This window comes from Nyctibius grandis, chromosome 8 (assembly GCF_013368605.1).
Source record: "Nyctibius grandis isolate bNycGra1 chromosome 8, bNycGra1.pri, whole genome shotgun sequence".
Taxonomy (NCBI): Eukaryota; Metazoa; Chordata; class Aves; order Nyctibiiformes; family Nyctibiidae; genus Nyctibius; species Nyctibius grandis.
The window spans coordinates 48,637,451-48,658,853 of NC_090665.1; the positions used below are offsets into that span (position 1 = coordinate 48,637,451).

Genomic DNA, 21,403 nt, shown 5'->3' on the forward strand with positions numbered 1-21,403 from the left:
CACAACAGCAGAGGACAACACCTCTGCAACACCTCGCACCATTTTTTCCTTATGGTTTTAACTCTACATCTGACTTCATCCCCTTCTCTTCTGTCTTCAAACAGAACCAACTGCACATGGAGCTCATAAGCTTTTCAAAGATTTTGAGCCAAGAGCTCAACGTTCAATGGAAGCACCATGAAGGAAAGGAAGAGGACAACTCCCACCACACTCCCACACCTCCCCACCTCCAGCATCATCAAAACACCTTACTTTTGGGGAGCCAAAGGTGCACTTCAGCTTCCTGATCTCTATTGCGTGCGCTATTTCTTCCCAATCATCAAACGTGTCATCACGATACGCTAACGACACATCCAGGGTGACTTCTGCGTTTTCTTCTGCAAGAGTAAGGAGACATCAGGCTTGTTAGGAGGAATGGTGCAGAACACCAGAAGGGTGGGAGAGCCTCTAGACACTGCAAAGACCTCGGAGAGGCACACAGCTACAGAGGGGAATGGAAATTTTTGCATTCACAGAATCAATCAGGTTGGAAGAGCCCTCTGGGCTCATCGAGTCCAACCATTGCCCTGACACCACCATGGCAACTAGACCAGGGCACTAAGTGCCACGTCCAGGCTTTTCTTAAACAATACAGAGCAAATTACCATTTTTCAAACGATTTATCTCCTCTCTAGCAGAGAGGAAAGAGTTTTTACTGGTCATAAAGGTCTGATATCTTTCTAACGTATCATGACTTACAGCTTATGTTACGGTTGTGGGTGAAGAGCATTATTTATTCATATAGCATCAGAAACAGTAATTCAGATAAAACTGGAACCTAGACAGCTGCAGAGACAGGCAGTAAGCCAAGAAGCAATCCATCAGCCTCCTCACCGCGGGCTGGCAGGGGGACAAGAAGACAGCCTTCAACGTAGACTTTCTGCAGGTAATGCAAAGGTGGGCAATAGGTCCTTCTGCTTCAACAAACAACTATTGCATCACAGGATTTGCTTTAAATTAACCATGAAATAGTGTTTAGTCACAGAGAGCCACAAAAACATGAAGTATACAACTGTATGTAGTTGGATGAACTGTATGGAGGAGAAACTACGCAACTGATGGCACGGTTTGTTCGTTTAGATACAGAATGACAGAATCAGTCAGGTTGGAAGAGACCTCTGGGATCATCGAGTCCAACCATTGCCCTGACACCACCATGGCAACTAGACCAGGGCACTAAGTGTCATGGCCAGGCTTTTCTTAAACCCCTCCAGAGATGGTGACTCCACCACCTCCCTGGGCAGCCCCTTCCAATGGCTAATGACCCTCGCTGAGAAGAAATGCTTCCTAATGTCCAACCTGACCCTCCCCTGGCGAAGCTGGAGGCTGTGTCCTCTTGTCCTATCGCTAGTTGCCTGGGAGAAGAGGCCGACAATAGCAGAAGTCATCTATCAACGCAGCCTTACGTTTCTTCTGGCATTGAAGCCCAACATCTTGAATAAAAAGGTCCAGAATATGCCCCTTAACAAAGATGTATTCCACCAGAGAGATGTTACATGAAAGAAAAAAAGGGTCGCAGAGGTCTTTGGGTGGGATGGGAAAGGAGGATTCAGGGAAAGGCACTGCTGGGGAAAGTCAAAACGCATCAGCAAAAGTACAAATTGCTTCAAAATTGCCCACAGCTAGGACCCTCTGCTCTTGAAGACAAGCCAGGGTTCCCAGAGTAATAAGAAAACACTACATAAAGTTCCTTTAAAAAGAATTTTAAAGGATTGAAGTTCAGCTATGACAGCCTTGCTGGAAAAAACCTCAGAAAGGACCACGCATGATGGAGTTGAGGTTTCTACATGTATTGTTTAGCTTAAGCCATTCTACATGACTTGTGAAGCCCTCCCCTCCACGCGCACACCCCACAGCAGCACCGACTTGCTTCTACCTTTACAAACGCACCAACTTGCACGTCACTAAACACACACACAGAGTTTGTACACCCAGGTAAGGTCACCACGTCAAGTTTGTGTGGAAACAGTCAGCTCGTCCTCTCCTGGACATGTTCACAGTAGAGTATGGGGTGTAACTGCTTTTAAACATGCTCTTGGTGGGATGCTGCCAAGAGGTCATCGCTGCAAGAAGGAAAGGGGGTTGGAATAGACCTATTTAGGTGCCATAATTGAGCAAGTTAATGAAATGGAGAGTTACAGTTGAAGCCTGCCAAGTAGCAACACATAAACATGCTTTGGAAACCCGAGACAAGTCTGTACCAGCTCTACCAGATGTAAAATCCTCTTATTTACCAGGCACAGATCCCAGAGAAGGCTTTGAAAGAGGAACACATTCTGAAACGAGCATGTGCATGCTACAACCTGGCCTCTTTTCATAGATCACCAAACTCTGAGAGCTGCAGCTGTTGGAAAAGCATTGGAAGATGGCTACAGAACCACCTGCCGTGGAGAAGCATTGGAAGATGGCTACAGAACCACTCGTTGTGCCGGTGTCAGTACCATGCTCTCACTGCAAACCGCTCACGCTCGCAAGCTCCCCGGCAGCGCGCTGTGGCACGCTCCTGAGCTCAGCAACGCCTCTGCAGATCTAAGCTGACACACACGCACATTCCATCAGGGCTGTGTCACCACAACGCAGACACCCTCTGTGCTCTGTCCCGTGAGGATGCGGAAGGCGTACATGATGCCAACGCCCGTAGCTTCTCACCACAGAATCACAGAATCAATGAGGTTGGAAGAGCCCTCTGGGATCATCGAGTCCAACCATTGCCCTCACACCACCATGGCAACTAGACCAGGGCACTAAGTGCCACGTCCAGGCTTTTCTTAAACCCCTCCAGAGATGGTGACTCCACCACCTCCCTGGGCAGCCCCTTCCAATGGCTAATGACCCTTGCTGAGAAGAAATGCTTCCTCATGTCCAACCTGAACCTCCCCTGGCCAAGCTTGAGGCTGTGTCCTCTTGTCCTAGCACTAGTTGCCTGGGAGAAGAGGCCGACTCCCACTGCACTACAACCTCCCTTCAGGTAGTTGTAGACTGCACTAAGGTCACCTCTGAGCCTCCTCTTCTCCAGGCTAAACACCCCCAGCTCCCTCAGCCCTTCCTCGGAGGTCAGACCCTCCAGACCCTTCCCCAGCTTGGTCGCCCTCCTCTGCACTCGCTCCAACACCTCAACATCTTTCTTGAAGTGCAGGACCAGTCTGTGTGACAACAGGGCTCGCCTGCTCTCACAGTGCATGGGAAGGGGCTGCAAAGACACATCGACACTTGGTGAGCTTTGAAGTTCAGCCCTGAAGAAAATCTGGTCTTCATAATTCTGAAGGGAGGCTGTTTGATGTCTACAAGTAAGCATGAGTCTTTCAAGCGCTGCGTGACCCGCATATTTGTCATCTTTTTCAGTGATGTTTTTGTTGGGAATATGCGGTGGCACACTCATCCAAAACGATGGGAAGGGGCGTGGGTGGGATCTGTGGGTTAGCCTTGCTATTTCTGCAGCCTTTGGAGGTGGCTCTGTTATGCCTTAATGTGGGTGCATCAAGAGTTTTCTGGGCTTCTGGTTTTACTTCCACACACGTGATCTATACCATCCAGATTGATATCAAGTTCCTTCCACAGCAGCCATGAGTTAGGTTTCCGTGGAACGTTAATTTGCCGTCTCAGATCCGCTGTTCCAAAGACCAGCAAAACAGATAAATGGGAACATAAGGTTAAACTTGGCCCCGGCTAAAAAGAACTACAAACTTCACTTCAGAAGCCATAAAACCAACTGGAATGCTTGGGATTAAATCCCACAAAAACAGCTTTCATTATTTCATCTTTGCAATCCAAACGTTGCTGCTGCCATCGAGTATGAAAACCAGAAGGCAGGAGATACGCTAGTGTGTGCCTTCCCAGGCCAACGGATCAGAATCTCCTTCTGAATTTCCGTCAGTCCCTGCCTCGGGGTAACATCTCCCACTAGAACAACGACCACTCAAGACTGCCAATGTAAAATACACATACAAATATGTACACACACAGACACATGCTAGAGAGCAGCTCCGTGGAGAAGGACCTTGGAGTCCTGGTGGACAAGTTATCCATGGGACAGCAGTGTGCCCTTGTGGCCAAGAAGGCCAATGGTGTCCTGGGGTGCATTAAGAAGAGTGTGTCCAGCAGATCAAGGGAGGTCCTCTTCCCCCTCTACTCTACCCTGGTGAGACCTCACCTGGAGTATTGTGTTCAGTTCTGGGCTCCCCAGTTCAAGAGGGACAGAGATCTACTGGAGAGAGTCCAACGGAGAGCTATAGGATGATGAAGGGACTGGAACACCTGCCTTAGGAGGAAAGGTTGAGAGACCTGGGGCTTTTTAGTCTGGAGAAGAGAAGACTGAGAGGGGATGTGATTAATGTGTATAAATAGATGAGGGCTGGGTGTCAAGAGGAAAGGGGCAACCTCTTGTCACTTGTGCCCTGCGATAGGACAAGGGGCAATGGATGCAAACTGGAGCACAGGAAGTTCAACCTCACCATGAGGAAGAACTTCTTTACTGTGAGGGTTACAGAGCACTGGAACAGGCTTCCCAGAGAGGTTGTGGAGTCTCCTTCTCTGGAGACCTTCAAGCCCCGTCTGGATGCGTTCCTGTGTGACCTGCCCTAGACTGGTCCTGCTCTGGGAGGGGGGTTGGACTCGATGATCTCCAGAGGTCCCTTCCAACCCCTCACATTCTATGATATACATAGGTATCTAGGTATTTCAGCACAGCAGACTGACAGTCCCACACCAGCCTTTCACTAGCAGTCCCCCCTGTCTGAGAGGCATAAGGACAGTGACACAGTGCTTGGCTTAGAGCTGAATTTTAAGGAAATTAATGACTTTTTCAGATCAATACCAAAATGTCACATGGGGAACAGACAATCTGGGTGCGTGTGCCCTTCTCCTGCACAGTGTTAACACTCCCCAAAACCTCTGAATCCAAGGGCAGGCGACATGCCCATGCACGCGTCCCTGCGGGGGGGAAGGAGGAGAGAAGCAGCAGCTGCTGTTTCACCGTGCTTGGCCTCAAGATTAAAGAAAGGTGGTTTAAACCAGCATTATTTACCATCAAAACAGCGGGTGGGAGGAGCGAACAGGAGGCAAGGGACTGACAGTCAAGCCAGATTTTACTTCTGGAAGCGCTGAGAGTGAGCAGAGTGCTTTAATTATTCAAGGCTCAGCCACGGCAGAAGAGGAAGAATACACAGAAGGAAGAGAAAAAGCCACTGCAAAATTCAGTTCCTCCACACGTTCATCAAGATTCTCCAGAATTTCCCAACAACAAAAGGTAGCAATAAGTAGGTAGAAATTTCTGTCTTAGTCAGTACCAAGAGATGAAATTGCCCTTACCAGGAAACTTCATCTCACAAGGACCATGGCAGAGCATCTCTTCATAGCATGCTCCAGATTAACCTTGCCTTCACAGATGTTATCTACAACATCTAGATCATGTGGAGCCTGGTAAATCCCCTCTGACACTAGCAGCTCGAGTGCTGAGTGACCACCTCGCTACTACAGGATTATATTGAAAACCCTACAGAAATAAGGCAGGTTTGTTTAGATGACTATGCATTCCAGGGATGATCAACGAGGAGAAGACACACTCCTGCTGGGGTTCCAGCTTTGAGCCCTCTGTTCGCAGGGCTACAAGATCACAGAATCACAGAATCAATGAGGTTGGAAGAGCCCTCTGGGATCATCGAGTCCAACCATTGCCCTGACACCACCATGGCAACTAGACCAGGGCACTAAGTGCCATGTCCAGTCTTTTCCTAAACCCCTCCAGAGATGGTGACTCCACCACCTGTCATGCTCTGAGCACCACCGATGTTTTTTTCCCATTGGCATTTTACCACCAGACGTTCAGTGCCCAAGACCTTTTCCATGGCTCACATCATGGTCCGATATTAGCAGAGGGTATCTTCGCTCACATTACAATAGTCTAAAAATAGAGGCGTTGTTTCAGAAGATGGCTCTGGGCCACCTGCACTAATACAGCTCTCTGGAAAGAAGCCTATGCAAGCAAACAGGAGAAACGCTAGAATTATTTGCATTATGCTTCCATGCTTCACCAGCTCTCTAAAATCCCATAATCTACCAAAGAGACCAAAAGTAGATGAATTTGAACAGGAATTTGCACACAATTATTTCCAACTACAAAGAAACCAGAAGTCATTCTCACTTACTAACATTTTAAGTTCACTAGATACAAAAAGAGAAGACAAGTTTTCTTTTTAGACTGAAAATTTGTGAAGGCCCCTCCACACTGCTACGCCATCTGATCACTAAAAGCATCATTACCCAACGCAGCCATCCCTGTGTACTCCGCAGGGACGTTGCACTCCTAGATGTCAATCCAATATTAAGCGATTTCAGGTTTTCTTCTCCGCAAGGTGAAGCTGAGGCAGGAGGAGCCCAGCCCCAGGGGCTCCCGAAGCCTGTGGCAACCAGGGAGCAAGAAGCCTCCAGGTCCCTGCTCCAAAGGATGGATACCAGGGAATTATTTCTTGGCACGTAGAAGGCCGTGCTGCAAAGCAGCTCAGAGAGGACTGGTGTTCCCTGTTAAGAACACTGCAGCTTGCCAAATGCAAATGGCTCAGACCCATAGCAGATCAGCCCAAAACATAAATAAATTTAAAAAGAGAAATCCCCTCCAAGCTCACAGCACATCCTCCCACCCTTCTCTGATGTATCCTGCCCACGAGAGCCCAGCAGCAAGATGTGCCAAGGAGCAACAACCAAAGCAAAGCAGGAATGAATTTTTAAAGTGAACGTGATCTGCAGGGAACAGAGAGATGACACCTAACCTGCCGAGGGGAGATTTAGATTAGATCTTAGGAGGAAGTTCTTCTCCTGACTGTGAGGTGGGGAAGGTGTTTTTTTTTTTTTTTTCAATGTCCACATCCTGAGACCCATGCTGCCTGTGCTGCCTGAGGTACCAAACCCCGTGCATGAAAACGCTCATCTTGTCAGAAAACAAGGCTGAAAGCCTGGTCTCACATTCCAGGTACCTGCTGGTTGGATTTCCAGCTCCAGGATGGATCCCTGCAGACAAATCTGTGGCTGGGGAAGCACAGCTCCTCTGCTGCCCAGCAGCTCTCAGCACGCAGCAGGGCTGAAACACCGCCCTGCTCTCGCCATGAACGCAGGCTTCATCCGTGGCAAAGCTTCCACCGGCTTCTTGGGGGCTGAGGGAAATATTTCCCCCTTATATCAATCAATCACTCAGGTTGGAAGAGCCCTCAGGGATCATCGAGTCCAACCATTGTCCTGACACCACCATGGCAACTAGACCAGGGCACTAAGTGCCATGTCCAGGCTTTTCTTAAACCCCTCCAGAGATGGTGACTCCACCACCTCTCTGGGCAGCCCCTTCCAATGGCTAATGACCCTTGCTGAGAAGAAATGCTTCCTAATGTCCAACCTGAACCTCCCCTGGCCAAGCTTGAGGCTGTGTCCTCTTGTCCTATCGCTAGTTGTCTCCCTACGGGCAGCCTTGCTGCACCTGCCCCACAGCATCCCTCTGCCAGGAGGGCCGTGGCTGTTTTTGTTCTGTGTGTTGGCCTTGCCGAGGGATTGCAGGAGAAGAGGATAATGAAGTGCCTTTGCAGTGAAGAGCAGGTGAAGGTTTGAGATGTGGCTCAGCAGCATCCGTCCCAGCGAACACCAAGATGGGGAGCAGAGCCGAGCCCGGGATCCTGCATGGCTCCCACTGACTTTAGCATCTTCAGACCATGCTGTGGGGTTTTGGCAGCCACGGGAGACCAGGACGTTTCCTTGAGCATTTGCAGAGCTGCTTTCCTCGAGGATGTGAGGCAGCTTCAAGGCAGTCATTACGACAGTGACTGGCAGCGACTTAACAGCTGCGACGCCTTCCAGGAGCCAGCCCTGGTTTGGCACCAGCCCCTGCTGGCACTAACCACAGCAGGGTGACTGCTGTCTCTGAGGTCTCAGATTAAAGCTTGAGAGAAGAAACTCCAATTGTTGATTTAAAAGAAGAGATGAGGTTATCTCACATCTTAGTGTTGACTCTTTTGAGGAGCTAATTCCAACTGTCTGACAAATGAAGCTCTTAACACTAACGCAAAGTTAGCAGCAAGATACATAGACAGATGCAATTATTTTGGCTTAACAAGATTTATTTTTATTTAATCTGTTACGACGCAACCTCACAAGCAAGAGTTGTGTTACTCACTAGTTTCTTAGATTTTACACTTAATTTACATCTGCCTTCAGCTTGGCACAGAGTGTAGGAAAATACTGTTTTAAAATACTTTGTTCAGTCAATGAAAGAAAACCATCAAGATGTGTCAAGTAAGCTCCCACCATAAGAAGTATTCCTGTGCCTCATCTCCAAATGCTTCTTATAAACAAAGAACAGCAGCAGCTACTGAAGTGGTAATGAAGTGGTACGAGGAACGGCTGAGGGAGCTGGGGTTGTTTAGCCTGGAGAAGAGGAGGCTCAGAGGTGACCTTAGTGCAGTCTACAACTACCTGAAGGGAGGTTGTAGTGGAGTGGGAGTCGGCCTCTTCTCCCAGGCAACCAGCGATAGGACGAGAGGACACAGCCTCAAGCTTGGCCAGGGGAGGTTCAGGTTGGCCATTAGGAAGCATTTCTTCTCAGCAAGGGTCATTAGCCATTGGAAGGGGCTGCCCAGGGAGGTGGTGGAGTCACCATCTCTGGAGGGGTTTAAGAGAAGACTGGCCATGGCACTTAGTGCCCTGGTCTAGTTGCCATGGTGGTGTCAGGGCAATGGTTGGACACAATGATCCTAGAGGGCTCTTCCAACCTCATTGATTCTGTGATTCTGTGACCAGAAACCCAAGCCTTTCCCAGCTGCAGATGTGGTCCAGCTCACCCCCAAACCTTGCTTTTATTACCCAGAGCGTGGCCCCAGAAAAGCTTTTCTGCTTTTAACGCTCAAAAAAATAGTTCCCACCTTTGAAGGACTCTGTCACTGACCAGCACAAATAACGACCTGAAGGAAAGGCTCTCTGCACTCACAGGAGAAAAGACCGTCAGAGGCTTGTTTAGCATTTCAGCAACCTGCTCCCAGGTGCTCAGCCAGTCACAGGCTCCAGCTCAGCCCTTTGACTCTAGAAGCCTGGGAACAAAGCATCATTTCTCTAAATGCAATCATCTCTTGAAGTCTAAGAAGTCGAGGCCTTAATAAAGTTACAAAGCTGCTTCTCTCTGTTTTAGAGATAATTATAGGGATAAGAATACATACGTAAGCTTTACACAGTGTCATTTTTAACTTATCTTAATGAAGACATTAAATAGCTAGGAAGGAAGGGGCCCACGCTGAGCGGGCAAGGCAGGAAAGGGAACGTGAAGCTGCCACGAAAGCTTCAGCAGATCACAGAATCACAGAATCAACCAGGTTGGAAGAGCCCTCTGGGATCATCGAGTCCAACCGTTGCCCTGACACCACCATGGCAACTAGACCAGGGCACTAAGTGCCATGTCCAGGCTTTTCTTAAACCCCTCCAGAGATGGTGACTCCACCACCTCCCTGGGCAGCCCCTTCCAATGGCTAATGACCCTTGCTGAGAAGAAATGCTTCCTAATGGCCAACCTGAACCTCCCCTGGCCAAGCTTGAGGCTGTGCCCTCTTGTCCTATCGCTGGTTGCCTGGGAGAAGAGGCCGACTCCCAACCCGCTACACCCTCCCTTCAGGTAGTTGTAGACTGCACTAAGGTCACCTCTGAGCCTCCTCTTCTCCAATCTTGGGTGATGTGGCCACAGGCTGCCGGCTCCCCCCATGCCAGCACCCGCCTTTGCTCATCCACGTCCCCAACCCAGCAGCTGGTTTCTAACACAGATTTGCTCCCTGAGCTGATCCACCGCACGGTGACGTGAATGCTAGAGCCAGACCAACAGGCAGGCTGCAGCCAGAGCGCTACAGCAGCCCCAGTTCAGACCAGTTTGATAAGTAAATTGTTTATTCATTGTTAGAGTGGGATTTTTCCCAAGCACTTTAAAAACACACGTACAACTCTTCTTTCAATAACGGGCAGATCAGTCTTGCCCTTGCTGCTCCTGACATCATTTTGCAGATTTTTTTGCAGGGTTATTTTTGAGGTGTTTCTTTTTTTTTTTTTTTCCATATTTTAGCTTTTTCCAGGTACAAAGGGTGAATCCCTGTAAGACAGCTTCTTCCAGATTCCTGTATCTATACACTTTTCCAATGAATTGGGACCACTGTAATTTCAAGGCCAGAAGGTACTTTGCCATCTGCATGTATCAAATCCCAGCATAAAAAAAAAAAGTCTCTCACAATGACCAATGGAAGGTGGGGCAACTACTTCAGCTCACTAACAACCAACCTCAAAGTGAAGAAGCTCAAGTTGTTATTATGACCAACACTCAGTAAATAAACATCAACTCTTCTGCAACTGGTGCCCAATGGAGAATGCAGTTTAAATAAAACCTCAGACATGAGCATTCCTTCTTACGAGCTCCTCGTGTAAACTTACGGATCAATAATTTAATTTACTAAGTACTTTGGCCACAGTTTAGAAGCTTGCCACACAAGAGTGCTTGGCAAACCCAGAGCAGAATAGCACAGGTTAAAGTCTTCAGCACAAGGAAACTGGTAACCAGTTCAAGTCTTGATATCAAGGATTTTTGGGGCACAGACATTTATAGAAATAAAAAAATAATCTCATTATTTCCACCACCTCAGACCCCAGTCAGCATCTAACAAATGATGGAGAGGGACTTACTTAGGTCGTTGTCCATCTTGAACGCGATGTCCAGCTGCATGATGAAGAGCATGAACTGGAACCAGGGGCTCATCTCCTTGCTGGGGAGGGGAACGTGCACGGCAAACACGATGTCGTTGGCTTCGATCTGCCTGCTCACCGCCTCGTCGAAGTCTTTGAGCTTGTCACAGTGGTTGGGTCCCCAGGGCATCAGCCACTTGGTTTTGTGGTGGTTTTTTCTTACATCAATGCACTTCACCGACGTGTAAGGAACGGCTGTAGTGGGGCTGGGAGCTGTAAGTGGAAGAGAACCACATTTTTAGCATCTTTAGACACCTTACATAGTGGTTTCCCCACCAAAATATGCAGCTCCCCGTTCAACTATTTGAAGGCAATTTAAAACAAATGCATCAAATGATTCTCCTTCACAGCTCCTTGATCTTGCAGTTAAGTAATTAAGTTTATCACATCTACAGAGGTATGACTGACTTTGTAGTGGGATCAAATTAGGGTTAGCTGAAGCAGTGGGAAATCACTGATTCACTCTCAGATACCTCAGTCACACCAAAATCACATGGAAGGGTTAGGGTTAGGGTTAGGCATCTTTCTCTGTGCATACACCCTTCTAGTTTGCTCACTCGAGCAAATCCACATGCAAAGCACGTATCAGTATCTCAAACCTAGACAGATGATCTAATCCTACACCTCGTGGTCCTGCAGAGCGGGGCAGGACTTACCACAGTGATTTCAACCACGCACAGCCACACGCTTCCCTGGGCAGGAAGGCTCTTCTCGCTGCTGAACCACGCGGTTCTTTAAGAATCCTTGTAAAGGGAGAGAGCAGCACCACTTTGCATCTAACCCAGCCCAGGGCCATCACCAACATCTGCTGTCTGCCAGCCTGCCGTGGGAGCCATCTCGGCCTTGCCAACTCCCTGCACAGAAAGCAGGAGGTAAGCTGGCCACCTCCGTGATGCTCCGAAGATCCTTGCTCACCCGCTGCTGCTAACTGGAGGGAAACGTTTTGTGTGAAGTTATTTCTTCCTTTTCACAGAATCAATGAGGTTGGAAGAGCCCCCTGGGATCATCGAGTCCAACCATTGCCCTGACACCACCATGGCAACTAGACCAGGGCACTAAGTGCCATGGCCAGGCTTTTCTTAAACCCCTCCAGAGATGGTGACTCCACCACCTCCCCGGGCAGCCCCTTCCAATGGCTAATGACCCTTGCTGAGAAGAAATGCTTCCTAATGTCCAACCTGAACCTCCCCTGGCCAAGCTTGAGGCTGTGTCCTCTTGTCCTATCGCTGGTTGCCCGGGAGAAGAGGCCGACTCCCACTGCGCTACAACCTCCCTTCAGGTAGTTGTAGACTGCATTAAAGTTATCTAATACAAGTTTCTGGTGAAATGACATTTATGAAAAACCCCAAACTATCCAGTCCTTTTAAAAATTAAAGTAGGGCTTGAAATGAAAAAGTTTAAGCCCAAGTTTAACCTAACAATGTAATAATGCTCTAACACAAGTGATAACCATTGGAAAATTCCTATACTATGAGTTAAAACAGCAGCAGCACATAGAGTAACAGATATCCAGGCATATAGAGTAACAGGTGACTTGAATGTTAAAGTCTCCAGAGAAAAGACGCCGGGGTGCCCACGTAAGATGGGGCGAAGCCGGCCAGCCCGCGGGCTCCTGCAGAAGGCTGTTGTCACCATCCTCGCTGTGTCAGATGGCCCAGGCCTTCCCCAACACATCCCAGCCCACCAAAAAACTCCAGCAGCAAGCAGTAACACCCGACCTACAAACTGCAAGTACCACAAGGAGGAGAACAAAGCCAAGCTGAGCGACACGCACCCAGCCACCCCCAGCCCCGCCGGGGCAGAGCCAGCTCAGGGCTCCCGAGCGGCGCGAGGTTTGGACAGGCTCAGCACGCCGACACCCGCTACGCCCAGATGATTCAGACCTGGCTCCCTCGGCGTTTGGACACATCACAACAGCAGCTCGATTGCTTTTTGGGATGCAAGCCAGGAACCCTGCGTAGCATCCTCGCTGACGTGCTGCCTCGGTAGAGAGATGACATCCGCGCTCCTTCCTACGGGCAGGGCAGGGATGACTCAACGTGCGAGTCGGGAGGAAGTTATTAAAAAGCAGCTGTTTATAAACTGCATTTTTTCAATTTTTTTTGGCAGCAATTCAGTTTCTTCCAGCTGAAAAGTGGCAGTGACGCTGGCATGAAGGGTGGGCTGAAAGGAAAGGGATTTGCTTAAGCAAGACTACTGCCAGATTCAGTGCCTAAGTGCATCCCAGGTACGTCGCACTGCTGCATCTCAACCCCTCGCTGCATCCAGCAGTCCTCTGGGAACACAGAAAGCTTATACGTTACAGCAGCCCCAAAATGAACAAATCATGGATATGCCAGAAAGAAACAGCAAAATAGAATAAAACAAAGCATTCAACAAACAAATAAAACATCCAGCTCCATGTCAATGCTTTAATGACGTGCCAGGAGCGCACAAAACGGTGCAGCGTTCCCTTCTCATGCCTCGACGCAGAGCCTAGTAACCGTGGCTAAACCAGTCGGCATGAGGAACCCTGTTGTGCAATAAGCCAGACATTCAGGCCGGGCTCTCAGAGCTTTTCAACTTTGACAGATCCTTGTGTGATTTAAAAGCAGGCATTTCTGAATTAAGAGACATTGTTACTTCCACAGAGAAGACGAACGCTTCTCGCTTTGATGCAGCTCGTTATAGCCATAAATACACGTTTTCATCACTGACTGATTATGATTTTGAATACTTGGCGTGCTAACTCAAGCACCCCCTCTGCCAAAGCTACAGCGTTGAGGAGCACGAGACAATCACTATACGTATTCCTCGTCGGGGACTGCTCACCAAACAGACGTCGGCACTTGGCTTCCATTACTCATTTGGCTCCAGTCCCATTAAATTCAAGTGAGTGTTGAACCAAGCGGAAAAAAAAAACGCTTTGTGAAGCTGCAGCCAAGTTAACTAACAGCATTACAAAGTGCTACGCAAAACAAAGCCAGCGTCGAGGGATTGCAGCTAACCCGTGGTGCCAAGGCGGCTGCTCACAGCCATTCTGCCTGTGCACTGGTAGGTGGGTCAGCTTTGGATATTAATTGATAAACATCAGCCTGTAAATAATTAAATAGCCATTTGTGCATAACACAGCGGATGAGCCTCAGCCCACGTTCCATGGAAGGGTTAGCAGGGGGACCAAGGAGTGTGGTTGGGATCACGGCTCTCCAGGAGCCAGCCCTGCGAGCTGGGGCTGCCCGGGGAGCCCCCGCGAAGGTGCCCTGGCTCCCACGGCCGTGAGCAGGCAGAGGCCCCTCGCTCCGAGGGTTCAACCTCAGCACTGTCGGTGGGTGCTTCCAACCCCCCTACTTAAGAGAAAAAACTTCCCACAGACAAGTTTAGAGACAGGATGATTCACAGCAAATGCTTTCAGAGCAACAGCCATGATCTCCCACATGTGCCCATGGGAAGCGGGCAGGAGGGGACTGTCATCACCAGAGCCCTCCTTAGCTCTGATGGGACAAACCTGCATTAGATCTTCCTTAAAAACCCAGGCAAGCAGCGACATGAAAAATAAAACCAATGGAGTCACAGAATCACAGAATCAATGAGGTTGGAAGAGCCCTCTGGGATCATGGAGTCCAACCATTGCCCTGACACCACCATGGCAACTAGACCAGGGCACTAAGTGCCATGGCCAGGCTTTTCTTAAACACCTCCAGAGATGGGGACTCCACCACCTCCCTGGGCAGCCCCTTCCAATGGCTAATGACCCTTGCTGAGAAGAAATGCTTCCTCATGTCCAGCCTGAACCTCCCCTGGCCAAGCTTGAGGCTGTGTCCTCTTGTCCTATCGATAGTTGCCTGGGAGAAGAGTCCGACTCTCACTGCACTACAACCTCCCTTCAGGTAGTTGTAGACTGCACTAAGGTCACCTCGGAGCCTCCTCTTCTCCAGGCTAAACACCCCCAGCTCCCTCAGCCGTTTCTCAGAGGTCAGACCCTCCAGACCCTTCCCCAGCTTGGTCGCACTCCTCTGGACTCACTCCAACACCTCAACATCTTTCTTGAAGTGCAAGTCTGAGCAGCCTCTCTTTGTAGTTCACTGGTTTTCATTACTAGTTTGGAGCGTGAACACAGTTTATCCTCTTTGAAGCTTGTTTGCATATATGCTATCAAGACATTGTCTTAAAGGTATGTGGCGACCAGCTGGCACAGCCAGCCCATCTGTGCCTGGCTCACTGCAAAGGCCCCAAGGATATCCCAAATTACACGGGTCACGGCAGACCCCACCAAGGAACCACGGCTCCTTGCAATGGTTTCGGCCAGCGAGGCCCCAGAGAGCCAGGTGCCTTCAGCAGCGTGGTCACCGCTGCCGGGGAGGGCTCTGATGACCTTCCAAAGCCATCTCAGCTACGTCTTACAGACTGAAGCAGCTCTTGCATATAGTTTCCAGAGAGACTTTTCATATTGAAAGTACCATATCGGCAACGGTACATTGGTTCAAGCCCATGGGTTTTCTCAAGCTATGTCCTCAAGAAACAGCAGCAGCTAAAAAAGAGACATTTAGTGTGGGGGGACAGACAGAAGTTGAATTGCTTTCAGTTTTGAACAATCCAAAACTCCTCAGTCTTGTGTTGAACTGGCAGTGGTGTTTCACCTGAAGATGACAGTGTTATAGAATAACTCCAAATAAGAGGATTTGAAGGAGACATCTCAGCATACCTTGTATCTAGTGGCCAGAGAGATCAAAGATCTTATGCCCCGATTCAGCAGCAGACATCATGATTTGGTTTCTCTGCACCGGTGACCACCCTCATTGCCAAGACAGAGAGGATTTCTCTCCTACATCTCAACCAGAACCAAAATTCTTTCACTTCCCATAGACTAAACAGAGCACGAGCAGAGGCAAACAGCTGAAGTGATTCATCACACAGCCAGGATGTCCCCAGCCACCCAATGGTGCTCCTGCCCCCCTACGTTCTCCATAGTGAAACCCTACAGCACTTGCTGCAGAACCTGAGCATCCCACCCCAAACACCCAGCGAACAGGTAAGCAGCGGGGTGCTCTGACCCAGGGACCCCAGGCTGCCCATCGCTGGTGGCTTTCTTGGGCTACTGGGTTAGATCCCAGTTACCACCATGCTCCCAAGTCTGGCTTTCAGAAGTCCTCAGAAGGGAAAGTTTTAATTGGGTTCAAGATGAGCGCAACACTGTGGCCAACTACATGAAACAGAGTATTTTGGGTTGGTTGGGGTTTTTTTTGGCAAATGTTTTACTCAAACTTAACCCTCCTGGTTGGGTTGCTTAAAAAGGAAAATAAACACCCACTCCTCCAATAAATACAAGCATAATTAATTAATCACAGCATCCAAACCTTGACTTTGTTAGCATAAATTTTCAAACAAAAGCTAGAGCTTCACGTTACAGAGTTGTGCTTCCCTGGCCAGCAGAATCTGTTCAAAAAGAGCAGCACTGTTGGATGCTGAGGAACCAGAGTTGCTCTGGATGGGATGGGATCTTGGGAGCTCTTCTGTCCAACCTCCTGCTCACGGCAGGTCAGCCAGGAGGTCAGAGCAGGGTGCTCACGGCTTTATCCCACCAGCTCCTGAAGGTGGTTGCTGTCCCCTGGTCAGCCCCTGCATTATATGGTGATTGCATGAGAGCATCTGCCATGGAGCACGTCGTATGGACGTGACACAATGTGACCACCACCACAGTTGACTTCTTGTCTCGGAGAAGTCACAGCTGGTTTTCCCTAGAGCTCCCAGTTCTCCTGCACGCTGTGTCCCAGGTCCTGCTCCTCCCTCACCCCCACAGAGGTTTCTGCTCTTCTCCACCCAAGTCGCTCCCTCCCGCTGTCGGGTACATTTACAGCTGATGCTCAGCTGCCCCTACAGAAAACTTGGGGTTTAAAGTTTAGCTGAGGCAGAATACAAAGAGAGAGAGCAAAAACCAGCAGAGTAAGGAGGCGTTTTGGTGGCAATGAACCTTTAGTGAATCTTCAAACATGGGAAAAGTGACACTTCACCATCAAACTTCTACGAGAAAAAACAAAGCTCAAGACCTAATGGTTTTAAGAAAGAAGACAAGAAAGCCTACTCTCTCTAAACGGCTATCAATAAATACCCTTCCACAACTTTGTGCCACAAGCAAAACTTGTTCCTACCAATCTCTTGGGCTCACTTCTCCTCTAAAGCGTGGCAGTGATGTACGTGGGGATGGGCAAGTGCAAATGGAACGGAGAAACTCCAGCACCCTTCGTAGCCCACTGGACTCACCCTGAAAGATGTTAGCAAATAGCACCTTTTAATTCTCAAGGCTCCAGTTCAAATCTTGATGGGAGCTAAGCCTGTGACACTTTAACACCTCTCTAGTACAGCAAGAAGTAGCTTTCTTTTAGTTTCAGCTATACTGTCCTTGAAGCAATCTCTCTCCGTTAACATGTAAGTATTCATTGCCCTTTTACAAGAAAAAAAGCAGAAAATAAGACTCTGCATGTAAAAGGGCTTACCTCAGGAACCACTTCTCAGAGGAAAAAAAAACCTGTTTCACTGTATTTAGACTTAACTCTAAGTCAAAAAAATTTACTATGAGATAAGTGAGCTCAATTTTTCAATATTTTCATTTTACAATATTACGTATGCCTAGATGTGCCTAAGAGCCACCATCACTCACCTTATTAATTTCAATAAATTAAGTAGATCTAAAAAACTCCCATGATAAACCCTGAAATAATTCCTCCCTCCACACTCCTGCAAACAAGGTGTTCAGCCCAGTTACAAGAATACCACCCCCTCTGCTCCCACATCAACACTTACCTCTACGATATAGATTCTGCAGCTCCTCATCTAGAACGCCTAGAGCATTCCAAATTAACTACTGAGCCCTGCTCTCGCCCTATCAACAAGCCCTTTAGAAAATCTCAATTGCATTGTGTCTACACTGATTAAAGCTCGACTCCTCCTGACCTCGCGCCGCGTTAACTTCTCCCAGGCACCGGCTGCATTCTGCTTTTCTACCCAATTACCCCCTTGGGCGCAGGGCCAGGCCGCCCGGCGAGCACACACAATGCCCTTCTGCTTCATTACGCTAACCAACGGTGGGATTGGAATAAACAAGCTAATTTATCATCCCACAGACCGAGCTTTCCCAACCAGAACAGCGAGAACCTGAATAACATTATATATGCACTTATTATTTATAAATATGTATTTCTGCAGCATGAAAGTTTTCTTTTCTCCCTCCCTCCTTCCTGACCATGATGCTACCAGCTTAATGCATTAATGAGTGACCACTAACACAGTCTTTAAATTACTATTTTTTATTACTAGTTACTCTTTCACAAGCTACACCAAAGCCTCTTTCTGACCACTGCTGCAGCTTTCATATGCAGAATTGCTGTACATTTAAATAGTCTAATTAATCTTCCACAAAACAAATAAAACCAAAAAAACCCCACTACCTACTAGCAGCCCACTCCCCTTGGGAAAGGCATTTCTTTCTCACCATTTGACTTCAAGCTTTAGCAAGACCACAGTCCTCTAAAGCCCCAGGGCAGTCTACAACTACCTGAAGGGAGGTTGTAGTGGAGTGGGAGTCGGCCTCTTCTCCCAGGCAACCAGCGACAGGACAAGAGGACACAGCCTCAAGATTCGCCAGGGGAGGGTCAGGTTGGACATGAGGAAGCATTTCTTCTCAGCAGGGGTCATTAGCCATTGGAAGGGGCTGCCCAGGGAGGTGGTGGAGTCACCATCTCTGGAGGGGTTTAAGAAAAGCCTGGACATGGCACTTAGTGCCCTGGTCTAGTTGCCATGGTGGTGTCAGGGCAATGGTTGGACTCGATGAGCCCAGAGGGCTCTTCCAACCTCATTGATTCTGTGGCACCGTTTCCACCCTTGTGTCCAGTGGGAGTTGCCAGACATACCCTTGTAGCTGCACACCCTGATTTCTGTCACCTCCAGTAGATTTTTCAAGACTACAGGTTTCTCTGTCTTTTGTGTTTCAGACCATAAAAACGAACCTGCCCAAACCACCAAAGCCTGGTTTGGGAGATTCTCGACCCGAGTTCACATTTCCTGACGCCGCTCAAGGCACGGCAGGATGGAAGCGGGTACGTGGTGGCACAGACCTCTGCCAAACTCAAACCTACCACCTCAATAGGCAGGGGTGGGTCGTGAGCTGCTGGGGTTTGGAGGTCCCTAAGCAAGCACTACAGCCAGTCTCACGGGGGTTTTGAGGAATTTCTGTGCCTTCTTAGCTCCCTACAGCCACGCAGCAGCTAGGGACGGGTGTGTACGCGTGCTGGGGCGGCGGGTGGGTTTTTTTTGCTCAAGGTTTGTTCTTCGGTGCTACTCTGGCAGCTTCGGGCCATGCTAGCAGGAAGGTGTCCGTGCAGCACGGCCTCTCTAGAGCACCATGAGCTGGAGCTTTGCTGCAATAAGCCAGGTCTCAAAGAGCCACAGGAGCGGCTGTGCCAAGAGCCCCGCGGTGGGCACAGGAGCCCAATCGCCCCCCAAGGCTGCTGCCACCAAACCCCAACCCAAGGGCTGCGGGGAGCACTCCAGCTCTCACAGATAAAGGATTATTCCCTCACAAAGCAAGAAAACCTCACGAGGCAGTCGAGTACAAGCGTATTTGCTGGAGGACTGAACGAGTGACCTCTACAATTCATATACAATGCAACAGCAGCAACAAATGCAAATGAAGCGAGCACTAGCATCTGAGTTCCATAAATGCAGAAACATATATGCAAAAATATTTTATTTAAAAGAATAAAAAAGATGTGGTAGAACTGATTTACTAATTGCCAGACAGTTTGATCTTCTTCCAAGCTGTCCTTTGTCAATTTTTGACTCGGATAATGCCCAGCCAAGCCATTAAACCCCTGCAACCAGAGATCTAAAATAGCAGCATGACCCGACCTTACCCAGCAGCTTTTCTCCTGAGCTCCCCAAGTCGCACACTACAGATACCAAGATACCTTGAAACTGCCAAGCCTCAGGTATGTAAAGAATTTCATCTGCATTTGAATGGGAGGGGTGAGATCCTGGGGCCTCACCTTTCACCCTTCAAAGCCTTTTCCAGGCTATCAGAGAGTTATAACTTGACTTCAAAGGCCATAAATGTTATTTACTAATGAAAAGACTCCCTGTTTAATCATTGGAAAGCGCAGGGAGGCAGCATGACCACCCCTGGGTAAGTGTCCAGGGCATGTTTAAAACCAAGCCTGTTTAGTTAATACCAACACAACAGAGGAGCAGGGGACCCTCCTCTTTACATAACTACACAGCAGAGCTGCCCTGAAGCATCTCTCCCAAGTTAACTGCAGTTTGGAAGTGATGCAGCTGTGAGAAGAGCAAAAAAACTCACGCCTGGGAGGATTTACAGCCTCGCTGCCCGCTCCTCAGGCCCCCAGCACGGCCCTTTCTGCCTGGGAACTCTCCATTTCTGGCACATTTGCCCATTCAGCTACAGTTACAGGTCTTAAAAAGAAGAATTGAGCAGACCTAAACTAAATAGACATGACCTTTCATGTCTGCTTTTTCATCGGCTCCCAGCGCTTCTGCCAAGGCTGCGGCACCGAAGGAATGTGTCCATACAGAGGAGTCCATTGGCATTCATGCCCACGGTACAGCACCGACCTATTCAGCACGGCTTGCCCATCTCCTGGAGAGGCCAGCGATGAAAGAGAGTCAGGCACACAAAAATGGGCTTTGTCCTGGAGCCCACGGACACTCCTCCCTAGCAGGCTGCATCCACATCCCTTAGAAATCGTAGCGTCTCTCCTGTCAAAAGATCAGTTCAGCCCTAAGAAGGTAATGAAATCCCAGGAAAGTAAATTAAATCCTGGAAACTCACTGCTCAGGAGTCAAATCAGACATTTAGATAATGAACTGGAATTGTTGATAGCTGCTCAGCCATTTATACACATGACTCATTATCTCTCTGGGCGAGACACACAAGGAAGGGTTTTATTTGCTCCAGTCACAACAATTCTGTTTTTTCAGCCTTAAGCTGAGGCAAGGGAGCAGCGAACCTGCACCTTCTTAAATGCATCCCCCTCATCCCAAAAGACTCATGTGCTAAATAAATACCTCCACTTTTCCAATCAGTTAAATTTGTAAAGTGCATGGCTGGGCACCGGACTTTCAGTCCTTAACCGTATGTGTGCCTGCTCCTGGACTTTGCCTTCCCTACGGAGAGGTTCTCTTGCATCCAGCCAGCTCATGTGAACTGAAACCAAGATCATCTATGCCTTGGGACAAGGTGTCCTTGTAGTCCTAGAAGTAACTCACAAAAGTTATTAAAAGGTGATCTTTTCCCTAACTTGTCTAAAGGAACAGAAATCCCAGTTCTGAAGCAGGGATACTGCTCCACAGAGCTCTGCTGGCCAGTTTCCTCCTGTGCCCCCCGTTTCAGCCTGCCCCTCTCCCAGCAGCTTCACCCTTTGCTGCAGCCTCCCCCAGTACGGGAAAACCAGGGGCAAGGCTAAAGGAATGGAGAGAGAAAGCCAAGGTGAAGGTGGGCTTGATTAATACAAAATCTCCTACCATTTCCATGAAATACAGACAGATTTGAACAATAAAGTCTTGGTTTTTTTAAATTTTTTAAATACTGTGTATATAAATGAATTCCAAGGGAAATCACAGAGGGACACCA

The 21,403-nt window shown here is 48.6% G+C and overlaps 1 protein-coding gene across 1 annotated transcript in view; it reads right to left on the bottom strand.

Annotated features, from left to right (window-relative positions):
* WLS (Wnt ligand secretion mediator) overlaps nucleotides 1–21,403 on the bottom strand; it is a 37,654-nt gene that overhangs the window by 11,788 nt on the left and 4,463 nt on the right. The window contains exons 2-3 of the mRNA XM_068406057.1: nucleotides 10,726–10,998; nucleotides 253–377 (exon numbers count right to left, since the gene is read on the bottom strand). Of these exons, the coding sequence (XP_068262158.1) occupies nucleotides 253–377; nucleotides 10,726–10,998 (398 nt within the window). The remainder of the gene's footprint in view (nucleotides 1–252; nucleotides 378–10,725; nucleotides 10,999–21,403) is intronic.